Below are 18,824 nucleotides of genomic sequence, written 5' to 3'. Positions count from 1 at the left end.
AGAGAGAGAGAAAAAGTGAGGAGAGAGAAAGGAGTCAAAATGTGAGGAGAGGAGAGAGAAAGAGATGAGAGAGAAAGAAGAGAGAGAAAGAAAGGAGTTAGGAGAGAGAGGAGGGAAAAAATGAGGAGAGAGCAGAGATGAGAAAATAAAGTAGTAAAAAATATTATTTTATGTTTAGGGAAGTGAATAGTGATTCTCTAGATGTAGGAAAATACTGTTCATATTCTGTAAAATAGGGAACCTTTAGGTAATCTGATGCAGAGGTCTATTTTGACAAAATCTCTAAATTTTACAGACAGACTTATGTTTAGGTAATCTGATGTGGATGCTCTTAGGTAGATCAACTTATCAAATATCCGTGCTAGCCGTAGCGGGCCGGACCTATCGCGAACCTTCGGATTTTCCGATCTCGCTCGACTGCTTCACTACAAAATCACAGAACAGACACGAAAGGCATACCTCCATCTTCTTTTACTCTGAATTCAAATAAACCAAGGAGCGCTGTTGTGCGACTGAAGGTTCGTTGATAAGGCTATATCTTCGTATTCACTGGCAATCGCGATTGTCTATTCAGTTATCATTATTCTTTTATAAAATTATTAGTAAAGAGGTCATGGAGGCGGCAATAGAGGAATCTCCAAATCAAGGGCAAGGGCAAAGGCAAGGACAAGCAGCAGGTACTTCTCGTCCGCTCCCGAATTCTGTATCAGCGGTTGGTGGAGAAGGGGGAAAAGAGGAAGTGAAGAACGAAAACGACGAATTGATAGAGAAGGCCCAGAGATTTATGGAGAAGATCACATCATCCCATGATAACCCTAACCCCACGGTCCTTCACGCTCTCGCCTCCCTTCTCGAGACTCAGGAGGCCCTGTACGTACCCACATGTCTATTTGAATTTGCTTCATTCTGTTATTTATTAGGGTCCGAGATTATGTAATTTAAGTTGAGCTTTGGTTTGGTCATTGAGGTATGAACAATAATCTTACATTCGTGGTGTTATGCAAAATCTTTTTGCACGGAGGATTCTAGTTGTTTGCCATTAATGAGTTTATGTAAATATCTTCCGTACTACTGATTCTTGTTACTCGGTGATAGAGTACTGATAGCCTTGGAAACTTCGGTTATTTATTCTTCACTCCGCCCTTCGTGCACTTTTAGGTGAAACAGAGTATTTTACTACTCTTAGGGGAAACAGAGGTAACTCTGGTTAGTTTGTTGTAATTTTTTGACTGGTCATGAAGTGGCGCATCATTCTTCTTCTTTCCCTCCCTTCTCTTTTTGACTCTTGGCCTAGTGGTGAAGTTGCTTCGACACAACTTAGAGTTCATGACTCAATTCCTGGAAACATCCTCTATGTGATGTAGGGTAATTCCACATACATATGTCTTTCAATGACCCTGCTTCCAGTGTGGGAGCCTCGTGCTCAAGAGTTTTTATTACTTACCTACCTCTATGGTTTTATTGATGCTTCTTTCTCATTCCTCAGTTGATGTGTGGTTTTGGCAAATTTTGACTAACATGTTACTTTGTTTACAGCTACGTGGAAGAGAATGGTCATTCCTCTTTTGATAATGGTCGTTCATCTCATAACATTGGTCGACTAGGGAATTTAGTTCGGGTAGCTCCTATTTGTTTTTTTTTTTTTGTAATTGTTATGTTTTAGATAATTTGGGTCACTTAAGATCCTCTTGCAATGTAAGTTATCATGGTGCAATACCATGAGACCGTCAAGACATAATTTTCTAATTCTCTAAATAATGTTTGCTTCTTCTTCAGGAGAACGATGAATTCTTTGAGTTGGTTTCCTCGAAGTTTCTGTCCGAATCTAGATATTCTATCTTTGTCCAGGCAGCTGCTGCGAGGTTGCTCATGAGCTGTTCACTTACATGGATTGTGAGATTCTTCTTCTGTTCTTCTTCATATTTTTTTCCTTCATGGATTTTTAGTAGAACTAGTTTTATTTTTCTATGAGTTTGTGTCATATGTATTTACTGCAAGCCGTGCCTCGGTTTCAGTATCCCCCTGTTTTTGAAGAACCTGTTTTGGAAAACCTAAAAGTTTGGGTGATGGATGAGAGTACCAATTTTTCTGGTGAAGAACACAACTGGAAGCGAGGATCAGGGGGGAACGAGGCTTCAGATTCTCAGATGTTGAAAACCTATTCTACTGGACTCCTGGCTGTATGTTTGGCAGGGTATGCCTCCACAATAGATGGTTTGGTTAATGCTTATGGTATACTTTGTTGCAGCTTGATACTGTCATCTTCTAATTTGTTCCCCATTCTTGTTTCATTGAACGCAGTGGTGGTCAAGTAGTGGAAGATGTATTAACATCTGGTTTGTCTTCAAAGCTTATGCGGTATCTCCGTGTACGTGTCTTGGGGGAGAGTGCAAGTCAAAAAGATGGAGGTTATTTAACAGAGAGCAAGAATGCACCTGGTGCTGTTGGTGTAAGAGGTAAAGATGAAGGTCGAGGTAGGTTGCGACAGATTCTGGAAGTAGCTCATTTAGATGGGCCGATGTTAGTGGGTGAAAGATGTTTAGATGATCAAAATGCTGAAATAAATCATGATAAAAGCACTACTAGGCATGCAGACGGAGAAGAAAGTTGGATTGATGAGGGAAAACCACCTGATGGGTTGGCCGAAGAGGTTGATATCTATGAGGTGGGTGTTGATGGTGAGGACCGAGGGCGTGCTCAAGACATGAGAGATGAGAAGACAAAACTTGTAGATACTGATGAAAGTGGGAGAGAGGACTCATCAAGGAGCAGAGCGAACCGTGGATGGGCAAGATCGAGAGTGAAAGGAAGGGTTAATGAAGTGGCAGTAGTGAGTGAGCAGGCTTTAACCTATTCTGGATCTAACATTCGGTTAGGGCAAGGACGTGCACGTGATAGGAATTTGACAAGATGTTTAGATGTAAAAAAAGTACCTGATGGAAGAAAATGTTTTTTAAGGATTAATGCAGATGGATTTGAAAGAGAAGATAATGATGATTGCTTCGAGGAATGCAAAGTTGGAACCAAGGATATCTCTGATCTAGTCAAGAAAGCTGTTAGAGCTGCAGAGGCTGAAGCTAGAGCAGCGAATGCACCTGGAGAAGCCATTAAAGCTGCTGGTGATGCTGCTGCTGAAGTTGTCAAGAGTGCAGCTTTAGAGGTGCAAAACATCTTCTACTCCTGTGTTATTCTTTTTATTCCTTGTTTTATGAAATCATCTTTACATCAATGAATTTTTTTGACTTACCATGTGTTATTTGGTATATTCAGGAATATAAATCTTCTAATGACGAGGATGCTGCAGTTCTCGCTGCTTCCAGAGCTGCGTCTACAGTTATTGATGCTGCCAATGCCATTGAAGTTTCAAGGTTGGCTTCACAAATATTTGAATATAGCACAGTTAATTGGGAAACATTGCCCTGTCATGGTCTTCATAGTCAGTGTACTTCCCTTTTCAATTATCATTAATTTCTATGGCGTTCTTGGATTGTTCAATGGGTGTGTTGGTAGGGATTCGAACCCTGCCTTAGGGCAGGGTGGCGAGGAGCTTGACACTTTTATCTCTGTTAATTGGTCCTTTATTTTGTTAGTTAATGTTTTTTACTTAAACTTAGCAGACTAACCACGGAAGTTCTTATGAACTGATTATAGGAACTCCAGCAGCACTAATACTGATTCAGCGAATCATGGCAACACAAGAATAGAAATAGATGAGGATGTTGAAGAATATTCCATCCCAGATGTTGAGTCCCTAGCACAGTTGAGAGAAAAATACTGCATTCAATGCCTTGAGACATTAGGAGAGTATGTTGAGGTTCTGGGACCTGTATTACATGAAAAGGGAGTGGATGTTTGTCTAGCACTATTGCAACAGAGTTCCAAACAAAAAGGAGCATCCGAAATAGCAATGCTCTTGCCTGATGTGATGAAGCTTATCTGTGCGTTGGCTGCTCACCGAAAATTTGCTGCATTGTTTGTGGACCGTGGTGGAATGCTGAAATTACTTGCTGTCCCAAGAAATGAAAAGACCTTATTTGGTCTTTCTTCTTGCTTATTTGCCATAGGTTCTCTTCAGGTGAATGCTTTTGATGATTTGGTATCACGGTTTTGTTTTTTTACTCAGGTTTTCTTTTGTATGCATTAGGTTTTCCCAACTGTTCCTCACTATTTTGGAAATACTTTCAGGGTATAATGGAACGTGTATGTGCACTTCCTTCAGATGTTCATCAAGTTGTTGAATTAGCTGTCCAGCTTCTGGAGTGTGATCAGGATCAAACAAGGAAAAATGCAGCCTTATTTTTCGCTGCTGGATTTGTCTTCAGAGCAGTTATCGATGCTTTTGATGCTCAAGATGGTTTACAGAAATTACTGGGCCTTTTAAACGATGCAGCATCAGTAAGATCTGGGGTTAATGCTGGGACATTAGGCTTGGCTGGATCAGCCTCACTTCGAAATGATCGTTCTCCAGCAGAAGGACTGACTTCGTTGGAGAAGCAGATTGCTTATCATACCTGCGTTGCTTTGCGGCAATATTTTAGAGCACACCTTCTTTTGCTTGTGGATTCCATTCGTCCAAACAAAAGTAATCGGACTGTTGGCAGGAATATTTCAAGTCTAAGGTCTGCCTACAAGCCACTGGACATCAGTAACGAGGCTATAGATGCAGTATTTTTGCAGTTGCAGAAAGATCGGAAGCTGGGTCCTGCCTTTGTTAGAACTCGCTGGCCTGCCGTTGAGAAGTTCTTGGGCTATAATGGACATATTACGATGCTGGAACTGTGTCAGGTTTGGTGTATTAATGTTTGATCTATTTAGAAGTTTTTCTTTGTGCATGTCACTATTTATTTGTATGTTTGGTTGGTTTTGCAGGTGCCCCCTGTTGAGCGTTATTCACGGGACTTGCTGCAATATGTATTGGGTGTTCTACACATCGTTACGTTAGTCCCAAACAGCCGCAAGATGATTGTAAATGCTACATTAAGTAATAATCGTGCTGGTATAGCAGTCATTTTGGATGCAGCTAATATTGCTAGTAGTTATGTGTACCCGGAGGTAATCTTTTGTGGCAACTTTCCTTAGCTAGAATCATCCCCTTATCATCATCATCATCATCATCATCATCATCATAATCATTATGGAAATCTTTTCATCAATGTTGATATCATTTGAGGATCTTATACCAAACTCTTGGAGGTTTTTATCAAGCACACGTCTTATGTTTGGTAGTTGCCTATTCTTTTATCTGCAGATCATACAGCCAGCAGTAAATGTGCTAGTCAATCTGGTTTGTCCACCACCTTCAATTAGCAACAAGCCGCCTCTAGTTACGCAAGGTCAGCAGCCAGTTTGTGTGCAGTCCTCATATGGCCCTGTTATGGAGACTAGAGATAGAAACACCGAACGCAATAACTCCGATCGAGCTGTTCACTTGCCTGGCCAGGGTGACGCAAGGGACCGAAATGGGGAATCTGGTGCATTAGACAGAGGTAGTGCGGAACTTTCTGGATCACAGAATAGCGGTAATCCTGCACAAATCCTTGTACCGACAGCAACTTCAGGCTTGGTTGGGGATCGTAGAATATCTTTAGGTGCTGGAGCAGGTTCTGCTGGTCTTGCTGCACAACTGGAGCAAGGTTATCGTCAAGCAAGAGATGCTGTTCGTGCGAACAATGGGATAAAGGTTCTTCTGCATCTCCTCCAGCCTCGTATGTATTCACCTCCTGCTGCTCTTGACTGTATTCGTGCCCTTGCATGCCGAGTGCTGCTTGGTTTAGCTAGGGATGAGGCAATTGCACATATATTGACCAAGCTTCAGGTGGGTGCCCCTCTTTTTCCCAAAAGCATTTTATGAAAATAATATTTTCTGTTGGAAATTTCAGCAAGGATGCGACCTTATCTAGCTGTTATTAGTACTTAAACACTGTTTTTGGTTTCTCAATACAACCCCCACCTTTGTGGATCCTAGCAGTTGAGAACATGATCTGTCATAATGGGTTTAGAAGGTGAATAATCATGAAACCCAATTTATACGAGTTTTGGTTTATGAATGGAGCAAACAAGTCCAGAGTAGGTTTTCTTGTGATAACTATTTTGTAAACATTCACCTTGGAGATAACAACTATTTTCCTTCTCAACAAGCATGAGGAACACATAAGCTATGTGTGGAGGTCTTTGTGGTGTTCTTGCAGATCATTGTTCTTTTTTTTTTTTTTTCTATTTTGTCATCTTCAATTTTGAGAGGGGTGTTTCAGGTTCTATAGGAAGAGATCTTCTTTTTTTTCCTTATTATTTATTAAGTAACATTGTGCATCCTAATTGGAACTGTTCTTGAGCACGATGGATGGTGGTTTCATGACTTTATCTCCAGTCTGAGGGGCAAGGGTGAAAAGATTGACAAAAGAAGTTTGAATTTGAATATTTTTAAAGTTTCTTAATTGCACGTTGTTTGTGTTAAAGACTGCTGGCTGCATGAACTTATGTGCCAGGTTCTTTTTTTCCCCTATAATGCATCAGTCATGCATTCGAAATTCGGTATTGCATAATTCATTAAAGGTGTGTCAAGTTCTGGTATTGTAGTTTGGTGAGGGATGTTTGATTTGTAGAATTCCAGAATTTTGATGAACTTCTGTGAGTTTGTGTATGTATTGTGCTTTATCTCCCAAGCCTCGTTATTGAGCTCATTAAGGGGCATCCTTTTGACTTGGACTCCTAAGATACAGCTCCAATAAGGAGATTATTCTGGGGGGCACCAAACAGAAACCCGTGACAGCCACTTGAGGGCATGGAACTGGTAATGCGCATCCTCAGATATGAAGCCGAAGTTTTTTCTCTCCTACTAATTAATGGGGGGAGTTTTTTTGCATGCAGTTCCAGAAACTTTTTAGAAATTAATGAATGTGTGAAGGGCTGAAAAGGCGAAAATAAGCAGCTAAATTCTGTAACCTCACAATTTTAGCCTCTTTCTAGTATAACCTGAAAATTCCCAACGACAATTATTTTAAGAATTTTAAATATCCTAGTTGACCTGGATATTCGCTCTAGATTTGCTCTAATTCACCCAAGCTTGTGAGAGTTTGAGGGTTGAAATTGCAAAATGTTTTAGATAAGTATAAACAAAGGATCGTTGGAAGAAGAATGAGGGAATTTGCTATCATTTTTATTTAAAGCTAACATATGCCAACTGCATCTATTCTACATGAGTTCGATTTTTTTTTTATTATCAATTTTAATTTTAATAGTAATTGTGTTGCTGATAAGGGAGTGTAGTTGTTTAGCTTGTGGAGTGTGGAAAGTCAAGTAGTTAATTGTTTCTTCCTTAATTTTCTATTGCTGTCTGTTACATTTGCCTGGGTTGAAACTATTTTTTTGATTGAAAGTCGTTCTTTGTTTGGACAAGACAAAGATAGACAAATATGTTGGGCATGTCTAACTATTTATTAAGTTCTGATGTGCAACTAAGGTCAACTTGTGTCTCAGGTTGGGAAAAAGCTGTCGGAGCTAATTCGGGATTCTGGTAGCCAGACACCTGGAACTGATCAAGGCAGATGGCATGCTGAGCTTGCTCAGGTGGCAATTGAGCTTATTGGGGTAATACTTTTTTATCTCAACCCATGCTGATTTTCTGGTGTTTTTGGTTCGCATTTCTTTGGTGTATCTGACTTATTTCTCTCTTTTGCCTATCAAGGCTTCGGGGCTGACATTTTAGGCCCAAATGCATAGGAAATTCTTACCTTTATGTGGCCAATATGTGTAGTTAGTCTTGAGACATTAAGCAGTGCATGAATGACAATTGATATATGAAATGTTTATCAATTGACCAAAATGTGTGCTATGTGACATAATTTGATGAATGCTTCCAAGAGAAGCATGAAAGTCAAGGTTTGGTTTTTTTTTTTTTGATAAGCATGAAAGTCAAGTTTTCAGTGGAAGATTATTTGCTTTTCGTATAAAGATCCATGCTTCAGGTATCTATGAGTAAAATTTTCTTTTAAAGACAGAAAGGGGTGCCACTACCACTGCTACCTGACAAAATCGTCTACCAGACCCAGTGCCAATTTTTTCCAATATTTTTCAGTCACATAATTTCCTACTGAACCAAGACAGAAGAATACTTGTCTTGTGATCTTTTATCAACCCATATGAGGACTCTATCCTGTAGAAAGTCCTATTGTTATGTTTTTTTTTTTTTTTTAATTTGACAGCATTGGGTGAAGGCAATTGGCTTTCTTCTCATCTTTCCTGTATGGGTAAAGGACCAGGCACCAAGGTGTCAAGTTCCATCTTATTGTTTCCGCTACAACGCTCAACATACCCTTACATTTAGGACCAAAGCCACTGACTTCTCACCTATTTGCAGTGGAGGATAATATGGTTTCTTGAGGATGCTGAATCTTTATGAAGAAGGCATCTATTGCCAGAGTGTGGCATATATCTGTTCTATAGAACGCTATTCATATCCCCAAAATTCTCGCTGTCTTTGATTGGGGACTTTTTAATTTAATTTTAATATCTCCAAACTGAATCAGATTCAATACGACAGGAATGCCAACTTCCTTTAAACATTGAAGAGGCTGGTGCAAATGGCTAATTTAAAATAAAATTAGTCTTTCACTTCATCATAACTTTCTAAACAATCTTCCTTGTATAAAACCGGTGGTGGTCTTCTGGTTTATACAATCTTTCTAATCTTATACGTTCTCAAAGCGCATGCCGACTTTGTATTTCTTTTATCAGTAAATAAATAGGTTCACACTTTAGAGTCCAATTGTTGTTTTGAGTTCCCTCGTCAACATTCCTGTATGGATAATACATGAACAAAGAACAGCGCATGCATGCACTTGCAATCGGTTTTGAGAAGTGGAAAGCTTACTTGTTAGTTGTCTTCTTCTTTTTTAATGAGTTAGCGTTTTCCTTCTATGGTTGAAAATAATGTCCTCTACTTCTGTAGATAGTTGCAAATTCAGGGCGGGCAACCACATTAGCAGCTACTGATGCTGCTACCCCAACGTTAAGGCGCATAGAAAGAGCAGCTATAGCTGCCGCGACTCCTATTACTTACCACTCGAGGTATTTTGTGCGCCTGTTCCATTATTGTGGATAAACTTTAGGCTCCTTTGTATGGATTTTTTTAATGCTTATTGACTGTTTTCTTTGAATCAACTTCAGGGAACTATTACAGCTTATACACGAACATCTTCAAGCATCTGGTTTGGCTGCCTCTGCTGCTACACTGCTGAAAGAGGCTCAGTTGACACCCTTGCCATCATTGGCGGGCCCATTATCTCTCGTGCACCAGGTATCTGCCCAAGAAAATCCTTCAATACAACTTCAGTGGCCCTCTGGTCGCATCCCTTATGGATTCATGTCTGAAAAGACAAAAGGTATGCCAGCTGATGAGGATTCCAGTTTGAAATGTGATTTGACTGTCTCTTCAAAGAAGAAATCTTTGGTATTTTCACCATCATTAAGTTTTCAGTCAAGAAATCAGTGCCAATCCCATGATTCTCATCAATCATCAGCCAAGAAAGTCTCCAACAGTTTGAAACAGTCATGTGCACCTCTATATGTATCAGAAACTCGATCAGAATCCATGTTGAGGACTATTCTCGACAATGAATCTCAATGTAAAACTCCAAAAGTATTACCCATGAAGCGGAAGTTATCTGATTTGAAGGATATAGGATTGGCGTCTGGGAAGCGACTAAACACTGGTGAGCATGGACTTCGGTCTCCAGCTTGTTTGACGCCTAATACCATCCGCAAATGCTCTCTACTAAGTGATGCTGTTGGGTTTTGTACGCCAAATTCCAATATAAGAGATCTGCATGGTCGGCCAGTACTGAACAATTTGGTAGATCATGATGAAAGCCAGTATTCTAACTCCCAAATGGGTCAAGCCACACCTTCATCCCAATTTGGGCTTCTAAATGACCCCCATCCCAGCAACTCAGAGCAGCTAACTCTAGACTCACTCGTTGTTCAGTATTTGAAGCACCAACATCGCCAGTGCCCGGCTCCCATTACCACTCTTCCACCACTCTCTCTATTGCACCCACATGTTTGTCCTGAATCAAAACGAAGCCTTGATGCCCCATCAAATGTGACAGCACGGCTTGGCACACGTGAGTTTCGGAGTATATATGGTGGGGTTCATGGAAACCGCCGGGACCGTCAATTTGTCTACAGCAGATTCAGGCCATGGCGAACTTGCCGGGATGATGCTGGCACCTGTTTGACATGCATTACGTTTCTTAGGGATACCTCTCAAATTGCTGTTGGAAGCCACTCTGGAGAGCTTAAAATTTTTGACTCAAACAGCAATAGTGTCTTAGAGAGCTGCATAAGCCACCAGTCTCCCATGACCCTGGTTCAGTCTCATCTTTCCAGTGAGACACCACTGCTTCTCTCTTCAAGCTCCCGGGATGTGCGTTTGTGGGATGCCTCATCAGTCTCAGGTGGGCCCATGCATTCATTTGAAGGTTGCAAAGCTGCACAGTTTAGCAATTCTGGCAATATTTTTGCTGCTTTATCCTCTGAACCTGGTAGACGAGATATTCTGCTTTACAATATCCAAACATGCCAGATGGAATCACAACTGTCAGATACGACTGCTAGTTCTACAGGTCGAGGACATCTATATTCCCTTATACACTTTAGCCCTTCAGACTCCATGCTGCTTTGGAATGGAGTTTTATGGGATCCACGAGTTTCTGGCCCCATTCACCGGTTTGATCAATTTACAGATTATGGAGGAGGTGGTTTTCATCCTGCTGGAAATGAGGTACGCTGGTTATTTTTTAGGTTAAGATCAAAATATCATGTCTTCAATCTCCTCATGAAGAGCAGTTTCCTTGAGTTTTCTTTTGACAAAAGTAAAGAGCAGCCTAGTCTTTTGTGAGGATTTGATCTTTTTCAATGATGATGATGTGTTTGGTTCTCAATCATATAATTAACGAAGATCATGTTGTGAATTATTATGACTATCCGGGTAGTGGAATTTCAAATAGTGGAAGGCTTTTTTTTTGGTCACCGAAGTCATGGAGAAAATTATCCGGATGTGCTTCAGTTACTTTTGTTAAAATATTCTTGGGTAGTTCCTTCGACTTTGTTTGGAATTTGTGTCATACTTCACTTGAATTTTTGAGGCTATATGACCATTGTCTTTTGTGGTTTTGTTGTTTTGCTTCATCTAGAATATTTGAAACCTTAAATTTCTGATCTTTTTTCTTTCTTATTATTTTATAATGACAGGTAATCATAAACTCTGAAGTTTGGGATCTCCGAAAATTCAGGCTCCTCAGGAGTGTACCTTCGTTGGATCAAACAACAATTACATTTAATGCGCAAGGGGATGTAATTTATGCAATCCTGAGAAGAAATGTTGAGGATGTAATGTCAGGATTTCACACCCGTCGTTGCAAGCACCCTTTGTTTGCTGCTTTCCGCACATTGGATGCCGTCAACTACTCGGACATTGCCACTATTCCAGTTGACCGTTGTGTCCTGGATTTTGCAACAGAGCCAACTGATTCTTTTGTTGGTTTGATTACAATGGATGACCAAGAGCAGATGTACTCCTCAGCACGTGTCTATGAAATTGGTCGTCGAAGGCCTACCGACGATGACTCTGATCCTGATGATGCTGAGAGTGAGGAAGAAGAGGATGAAGACGATGACGACGATGACGATGGTGTGGATCCTATACTTGGTCCTGACCTTGATGAGGATGGTGAGAGTGATCTAGATGATATGAGCGATGAAGATGATGATGATAGTGTGAGTGAGCTTGACGACGACGATGATGGAGAATTTATCATGGCTGATATGGACTTAGATGGTGGATCTGGGATATTGGAGATTGTGACCGAGGGCGACGAGGATGAGAATAATAGTGAGGTTGCTGAATCTTTTAGCAGCGATGAGGAGGATTATGCGGGAAATGTTTATGGCTTCTAATTTTCATATATTGTCCAAATGATGGGACTGGTATATGTATATGGTATCCCATATTGATGTAATTATTGTTTAAAGGGCTTTTTGCCATCTGTGATTCGTCTGGGCTCTGTTCTCTCTCAGTGAATAAGCATTTCATTTTTCAAGGGAGATGCGAAACCCTTTCAACCCATCACAACACCACAGCGGTGGCTAAACCTAACAAACCCGAAAATTTTTTGTTTAATTAATCAGCTGTCAGTGTTTTTCCGGCATGAAGACGGCATTTTGTCATTTGTCTCTCCTAAACCGTTGATAAATTGTTCAAACACAGACGTGAACTGGGTTAAATTATGTTACGTAGGAAAGATCTAAATCATTAAGAATTTGAGTTGATGTCTTTGCGTTATTCAACAGGATTCTACCATAACATTTTCGTATTAAATTGGAATGCAAGGTTAACCAACGGACGCTTTACAGCCAAAGTAATCGTAAAATCGAGGAAAGGCTGCCGTAAAGTTACCATAATATCTCTAACAATCGAACCACCACCATATGGTCCAGGATTTTCTGACTACTCCCATCAACATTCAATGTTACCCCCCATTCTATTGACTTGCACCAAACCACAAGATTATGAAACTTTGATTTTTGGTTGAACAATCAGTACTTGTAATCTTCTCAAAATCCGCACATCCTCAATCGATACACCTAACCCATAGAAACTGGAACCTCATTTATCCAAAATCACGCCAAAACTAGGACCCCTTCCACCAAAATGTCTTTTACAACATACTGGCAAGGCAAGTGATCCCCACATGGTATTGAAGTAAGCACCAACACTTCGTAACTGGAAATGGAGAATGCCGCTGGGAATTGTCTCTGATAGCATCAATGCATGCTCAGAAGTTCACTCCTCCAACTCAAGTATAAAATAACACCAACAACAAAAAATTACACCAGTAAGCAACCGTAACAGGTGATTACTTTTCTTTTCCAGTATAAAATGGCCAAATTTCCAGTATCATAGGAAGGGCTCTTACTCATCTACACAGGTATTGAAACATCCGCCAAAAAGAATAATGTTCTCGTTGCACATACCCATAACAAATATGAAATATGCATATTACATAATTTTAAAGGACCAAGCTGGCTGACACGAAAGCAGACAACAAAGAAAAACATGCATTAACAGCTCTGAATTCAATAGCACAAACGCAAACCTGGATTTGTTATTGAAAGAAACTAGAACTATGGAACCCATTGGACATTGGCAGGCCCCATATATATAACACTACAGTGGGAAACATGTACAAATGCTCCCTACTGCCAGAACTATGACATACAACAACAGTCAGATACAACTGACAACAAAATCCAGAAATCAGCTATCCATGCAAACTCATAAGCAAATTTCTTACTATTTCAGTTCATATGTTTCACCTTTTCATTTATATTCTGATTTTTAATTTGAAACATCAGTTTTTTAGTCTTCTATTCTTGCTCAGTCCACAGTCATTGGTTGGGTCATGCAACACCTGAAGCGTGCCTTACGCACAGTTGTCAATATCTCATTTTCAGCTTCCTCTAGCATCTTCACGATCTCACTGAAGGGTGGACGGACCTCAGGATTGGTGTCCCAGCATCTAGTCATAATATTGCTCAGCACAGGGAGACAATCATTCGGAATAACCGGCCTTACACCCTTGTTCACGACAGCAAATGCTGCCTGCACCGCTGTCATGTTCTGGAAAGGAAGCAAGCCCGTGATGAGCTCCCAGAGGACAATTCCAAAGCTATAAACATCTACTTTGTGTGTGTAGGGCCTATGCTGGATCATCTCTCTGCAAAAAATGGCAACGTGTAAAAATAAATAATAATTATAAAAAAAGCTGTTAATGATCTGAATGAAAAATCTACATTGAATCATTATACAAAAACGATATCAGATGCAGGGATTTGAACACCTTATTGTGGTCACCAAAATATGCTGATTAAAAAATATTCAGCAATGATGGAAGACAAATTTAAACGAAGATACCAATATTACAGCAAAACAACAAGAACACCAAAACTAGTATGGCGAGACAGATGCCTACCAAATGGCTAGCTACCCCACCAAAAGAAGGCAGTTCATCCCGCAGAGAAATATTGGAGACTACTGTATCGACTTTCTTCACACATTTTATATTATAGATAAATAGTCTGGAACTTTACACCAAAAAATAAAATAAAATAAATGCTTAAAACACAACAAACAAATTACTTTCAATAATTGAAGGGCAATACAAATACAAATAATTATATTAAAAAGCAATTATAGAAGCTCTTTAACTTCACAGATAAATTAATAACAACATCTCATGTAACAAAAGAGGCATAGCAACAGATAAGCTCATGCCAAGCGGCAAGCAATGTAACAACAGGTACAATAAATGCAGGCATATTGCAATTGCCTAAAGTATCCTCCTCCTTTTTTAATGCAAAAGAGAACTTATTGAGAGAAAGCACCAAGTAGGTACAATCCACAGAAAAAGCATTACAAAGCTAAGGACCCAATGCTCTCAGGAAAACTAGTACGCATAGTTGACAACTTGACACCCATAACTTAAAAGACATAAGCCAACTATCCTAAACTGCTTAAAGGATAGTATCATGTATAGATTCAACCCTTATCACAACTGTCTGAAAGATTTTTCACTTCAAGTATTATTTTTCATATAAAACGTTAAGGAGACGCCATCAAAATCGTCAATGACATGAATCTAAGTGCAACAGTCTTTATTAGAGCAGTGATGATCTTTCTTTGCATCACATTTTAGAGTAGATGGCACTCCATGCTCCCATTCATGTTGTGGGTTGAAAAAATAGTCAAGTCAGATAAGTACAAGCAGGTGAAATTTCTCGTATAGATTCCGTGTATAAAAACATAATTGATGTCTCACAAGAAGCTTATCAAATGAACGAAAACTTCATTTGGGTTGCTTGGAAGAGGATATCATGGCTAAAGAGGGGGAAAATGGCACATACCGAAAAGGCCAATTTCCGTCTAGGGCAGATTCTCGAGCAAAGCATATTTCAAAATGATTCACAAAGTCACGAACATTGCACAAAAAGCATTTCCACGGCACAAATAGGTGACAAACATATGAAGCTATCATTCACCAGTCACCACAGCAGTCCCCGACTAAATAAAGTTTCTATCATTGATGTGCTCAAAAGAGTTGCAATCATAACATCGATGCTTAACTTTTTTTTTTTTTGAATGCAGCATCAATGCTTAAAGTGCTGAGAATGCATCATGTGATCCATCGTTAACATATTAGACAATGACACAAATCTGTCAACAAACATCGAATCCAAGTGATACTAAGAAATTCATATTAATCTATTGAAAGAGGAAAGTGAGAGTTTAGTTAATAAAAACATCCTTTGAATAAACCAAAAAAAAAGGGCTTGTCAACTTAAGAGGCAATTCACTATACGCTATGAAAAGGAAATGATCCAAAACAGCCAATAACTTTACAAGGATATTATTGTCCTATTAATACATGAAGAACTAATGCATGACCTCCTTTCTTTACCAGCAAAATAAATTTCGATCGTATGTGAAGTACAAAAAAAAATATGTCTTGATGCCATGACAAGTTTATTTCTCCAAAAAGTAGTCGACAACAAAAATATAGAAGAATTCAAGCACCCACACAATCAAACTGACAATGAAGAAATTCAACCAGGGAACAGCGCACAGCTAAAAAAGTCAACAGATACCAGCAAATATTTTTGGTATTCAACTGCATGACTCCATAATGTGGTTGCCACAACAAGTTGACCTAAATCACCTAATAACTAAGCACATATTCAGAATCATCCTAAATTGCCTGGAAGCATCCGTACTGCATTAACTATAGATACAGAATCATGGACAAGTACTGTGAATCAAGCATTTAAAAGAATTAAGAGCAAAATCAGAACAGAAGCCTGAACACCAACCATAAAGAGATACAGGAATAAAAAACTGAATGTGTAAAGATTTTAAAGACTTACGGAGCCATCCACCGGTATGTTCCTGTTTCTGGTGTCATCCCCTCAGTCTGCACTTCAATCCGTGCAACACCAAAATCAGCAATTTTGATAGATTTATCAGCAGGGATAAGAAGGTTATCCGACTTCAAATCCCTGTGTATAAACCCAAGGTGGTGCACATAAGCCATTCCCCTGGCGACATCCAGTGCCTGCTTCACTGCCAATTTCAATGGCACAGCACGGTTCTGCCTCCTAGTTAGAAACTGTCGAACTGAGCCTCCCTTCGCGTACTCAGTCACAATGCACCAAACCATTGGCTTACGACATGCGCCAATAAACCGGACTATGTTAGGATGCTTTAGCGTTGCAAGCATCGTCACCTCCTGCTGAAACTGCTGCTCCATCACCTGTGCCCTCTCTGGGCTATTCTCCGGCCTTTCCAATATCTTAATTGCAACATCCTCCCCATTATATGTCCCTCTATATAACTTCCCAAAAGCACCTTGCGCAAAAGCTGTTCCCATATTTAGTTTTCCTAAATCGATTGTCCATTCCTCATAATTGGACAATCCTTCAGTTGGGCACCTGCCATCCATCAAAGCTTGAGCTAATGCATCATCATTAAGCGCGTGGCCAACCTTTCCTGGACGAAACACACTCTGCCCAACTGAACCACTGTAGTTGTGATGATTCACAGGCTTTAAACCAGGGTGGCTTAAAATATGGGTTAGAGAATCATTGGAGCCCACACTACTGTTATCCACCGACATAGAGACAGACCCCCCGGCATTGCTTGTCTGTAAGCTGTCATTGGACATATTTGTGCCCTCACTGAGTTTTTGATAAAATCCTTGTGTGAAATCATAGTAGTTGTTATCATGGGTGTTGTTTCCTCTTATAAGACCAGTAAACTTTGGCGCCTCCATTTTCCCAATCATAAAGAGAGAGACTTAGCAGAAATAAAATGAGAAATTAAAAAAATATCTTATCCTAAATTCTTCTCACTCATTTGAAGGTGCAATTACTTCGGCAAGTCCACTGTGCAAAAAAAAAAGATGCAAAAAAATTATAATCTGAAATCAAGCAGTGAGGATCAGTCAATCTAGCTGCATTAGGTGCAATACATGCTTTCATTTATTCAGCAAGTTCATGACGACAACAACATGGCATCAAAATTCTTTTGCAATTCTCCTGGCATATCAACCAAAATAAACGCTTGCCCCTAAAATGCTGGAACTGAATTTTATTTTTTTAAAAAAATAGAAATAAAATAAGAATTTTAGTATTTTACTCCCAGTTTGATACACATCTGAAGAAGAAAAATAAGAAAGGATTCATTTTGAAACATCTTTGCACATTAAAGAAAACCGGGTGACATCTCCCTATCACCGTCTCTCAACTTCACAACGAAATGTTACACAACAGTTGCATAAAAACCCGTGTCGAGTGCATTTGCATCACAACATCTTCGTTCCTTATAACAAACTCGGGTTTTCCCAGCAGCCACGAAAATAAAGAAATATTCTAAGAGTCAATTTACACTTTTCTAGTGCTCATTTGCAATTTTTGAAACCTGCTGACTCTGTTGTCCTTTCTTCCGTGAACCTAAATCCTACTCGTACAAGTTTCATTCATGGCAATGCTCTTGCTGCCACACACCTAGAACTGTGCTTCTTTCACAGCATCAGAATAATGCAAAAACTTAGACTAATTCAAAATTCAAACACAAATTCAGTTCAGAAATTTCACAATCTCAACTCACCCATCTTCTATCATTCGTGAATTTAAACGTCAAATTTGTAAAATAAAACGCCAAAAATAGTAAAATTTAAGGGGGAAAGCAATAATCAGTGACTAAAACCTTCCAAAAACTCACAATCCAAAGCGCACCGCAAGTCAACACAATCCACACTCCACCCAACCCAGACAAATCATAAAATCCATCAAGCCAGCAACGTCACACGCTGCAGACAGTGTTTGTGCATGAAAATGGGATTACCTGATGAAAGTCAAAGAAACGGACGCAAAATCGTCGCTGGCGCTCGTAGCGGGCCGATCAGAGGAAGATAGACTGAGATCGCTGGGCACGGTGCGACAAAGGAGATCTGATGAGAGAGTGAAATATATAAGAGGGAGACAGAGAAAGAATAGGCATAAAGAAAACCATAAAATCGTCGATTGCGACGATCTGTGACCGCGTCGCCGATGAAGAGAGCGAGGTTAAGAAGGAGATAGAGGCGACAAAGTCTACGGTCGGAGACGAAGAATGGAGACAGAAAGAGGTGTGGCCAGGGAAAACAAAATATACTCGTACTAAACATGTTAAATAATTTTCCTTTTTTTTTAGTACAAATAAAATATATTACATGTGTACACGGGTCTCAGGGGCAGAAGTCAAATCTATATAAGGGCAGATTAAATCAACACGCCTTCTTATAAATATTCAAAAATATATGAGATTAAAACTTATGACCTGAAATCAATGACATGTAAAATCATTATCACTCGACTAATGACTCAATTGCATTTAATCTCATATACATATGGAATTCAACAAAAATGTTCAAACTAATGTCGTTCGCCTTGCCCACATTAACCTTGGCTTTGACATTTATTATTTTTGCTTACCGTGTATTTAATATTTATAAGGGGCAATTAAGGAGAAAATTCGTAAGTCATGTTCCAATAAATTCATATAATCAATTTTTTGTTGTGGCATAAAGTTCCTATGGTTTTAAACTAGGTACTAATAACAATACAAAAAATTAAACCTTATTTTTATTGATGAAATTTTCCATATCGCAGCACTGTTTTCCTCTCTTACACGCTTGACAAATGGTGACATCATAAGACTTTTTACTTTTTTT

The 18,824-nt window shown here is 39.5% G+C and overlaps 2 protein-coding genes across 2 annotated transcripts; one reads left to right on the top strand and one right to left on the bottom strand.

Moving 5' to 3' along the window:
* Positions 1 to 337: 337 nt before the first annotated feature.
* Positions 338 to 12,055, top strand: LOC120004886 (DDB1- and CUL4-associated factor homolog 1). The gene is made up of 15 exons (XM_038854223.1): positions 338 to 518; positions 604 to 870; positions 1,537 to 1,618; positions 1,777 to 1,893; positions 2,016 to 2,194; positions 2,302 to 3,160; positions 3,271 to 3,368; positions 3,652 to 4,075; positions 4,186 to 4,785; positions 4,870 to 5,052; positions 5,249 to 5,815; positions 7,477 to 7,587; positions 8,948 to 9,066; positions 9,166 to 10,780; positions 11,251 to 12,055. The coding sequence occupies exons 2-15, from the start codon at positions 614 to 616 to the stop codon at positions 11,953 to 11,955; spliced, it is 5,916 nt and encodes a 1,971-aa protein (XP_038710151.1). The 5' UTR covers positions 338 to 518; positions 604 to 613; the 3' UTR covers positions 11,956 to 12,055.
* A 1,030-nt stretch (positions 12,056 to 13,085) lies between these two features.
* On the bottom strand, positions 13,086 to 18,263 carry LOC120005829 (serine/threonine-protein kinase STY13-like). Its single transcript, XM_038855676.1, has 3 exons — positions 17,957 to 18,263; positions 15,979 to 16,995; positions 13,086 to 13,775 (listed from the first exon to the last, which is right to left on the bottom strand). Exons 2-3 carry the CDS (start codon positions 16,893 to 16,895, stop codon positions 13,436 to 13,438), a joined length of 1,257 nt encoding a protein of 418 aa, XP_038711604.1. The 5' UTR covers positions 16,896 to 16,995; positions 17,957 to 18,263; the 3' UTR covers positions 13,086 to 13,435.
* Between the last annotated feature and the right edge of the window lie 561 nt (positions 18,264 to 18,824).

This window comes from Tripterygium wilfordii, chromosome 9 (genome assembly GCF_013401445.1).
Source record: "Tripterygium wilfordii isolate XIE 37 chromosome 9, ASM1340144v1, whole genome shotgun sequence".
NCBI lineage: Eukaryota > Viridiplantae > Streptophyta > Magnoliopsida > Celastrales > Celastraceae > Tripterygium > Tripterygium wilfordii.
The sequence above is the reverse complement of the archived record's forward strand: the minus strand, read 5'-3'. Positions and strand labels throughout refer to the sequence as shown.

What these genes read in the sequence shown, in the direction of transcription:
- LOC120004886 (XM_038854223.1), top strand. Translation starts at nt 614, where the DNA reads ATGGAGGCGGCAATAGAGGAATCTCCAAATCAAGGGCAAGGGCAAAGG. An exon ending in GCTGTTCACTTACATGGATT is followed by an intron (nt 1,894 to 2,015) that starts GTGAGATTCTTC and finishes CCTCGGTTTCAG; the next exon opens with TATCCCCCTGTTTTTGAAGA. An exon ending in AATGCCATTGAAGTTTCAAG is followed by an intron (nt 3,369 to 3,651) that starts GTTGGCTTCACA and finishes AACTGATTATAG; the next exon opens with GAACTCCAGCAGCACTAATA.
- LOC120005829 (XM_038855676.1), bottom strand. Translation starts at nt 16,895, where the DNA reads ATGATTGGGAAAATGGAGGCGCCAAAGTTTACTGGTCTTATAAGAGGA. An exon ending in ACATACCGGTGGATGGCTCC is followed by an intron (nt 13,776 to 15,978) that starts GTAAGTCTTTAA and finishes CATTTTTTGCAG; the next exon opens with AGAGATGATCCAGCATAGGC.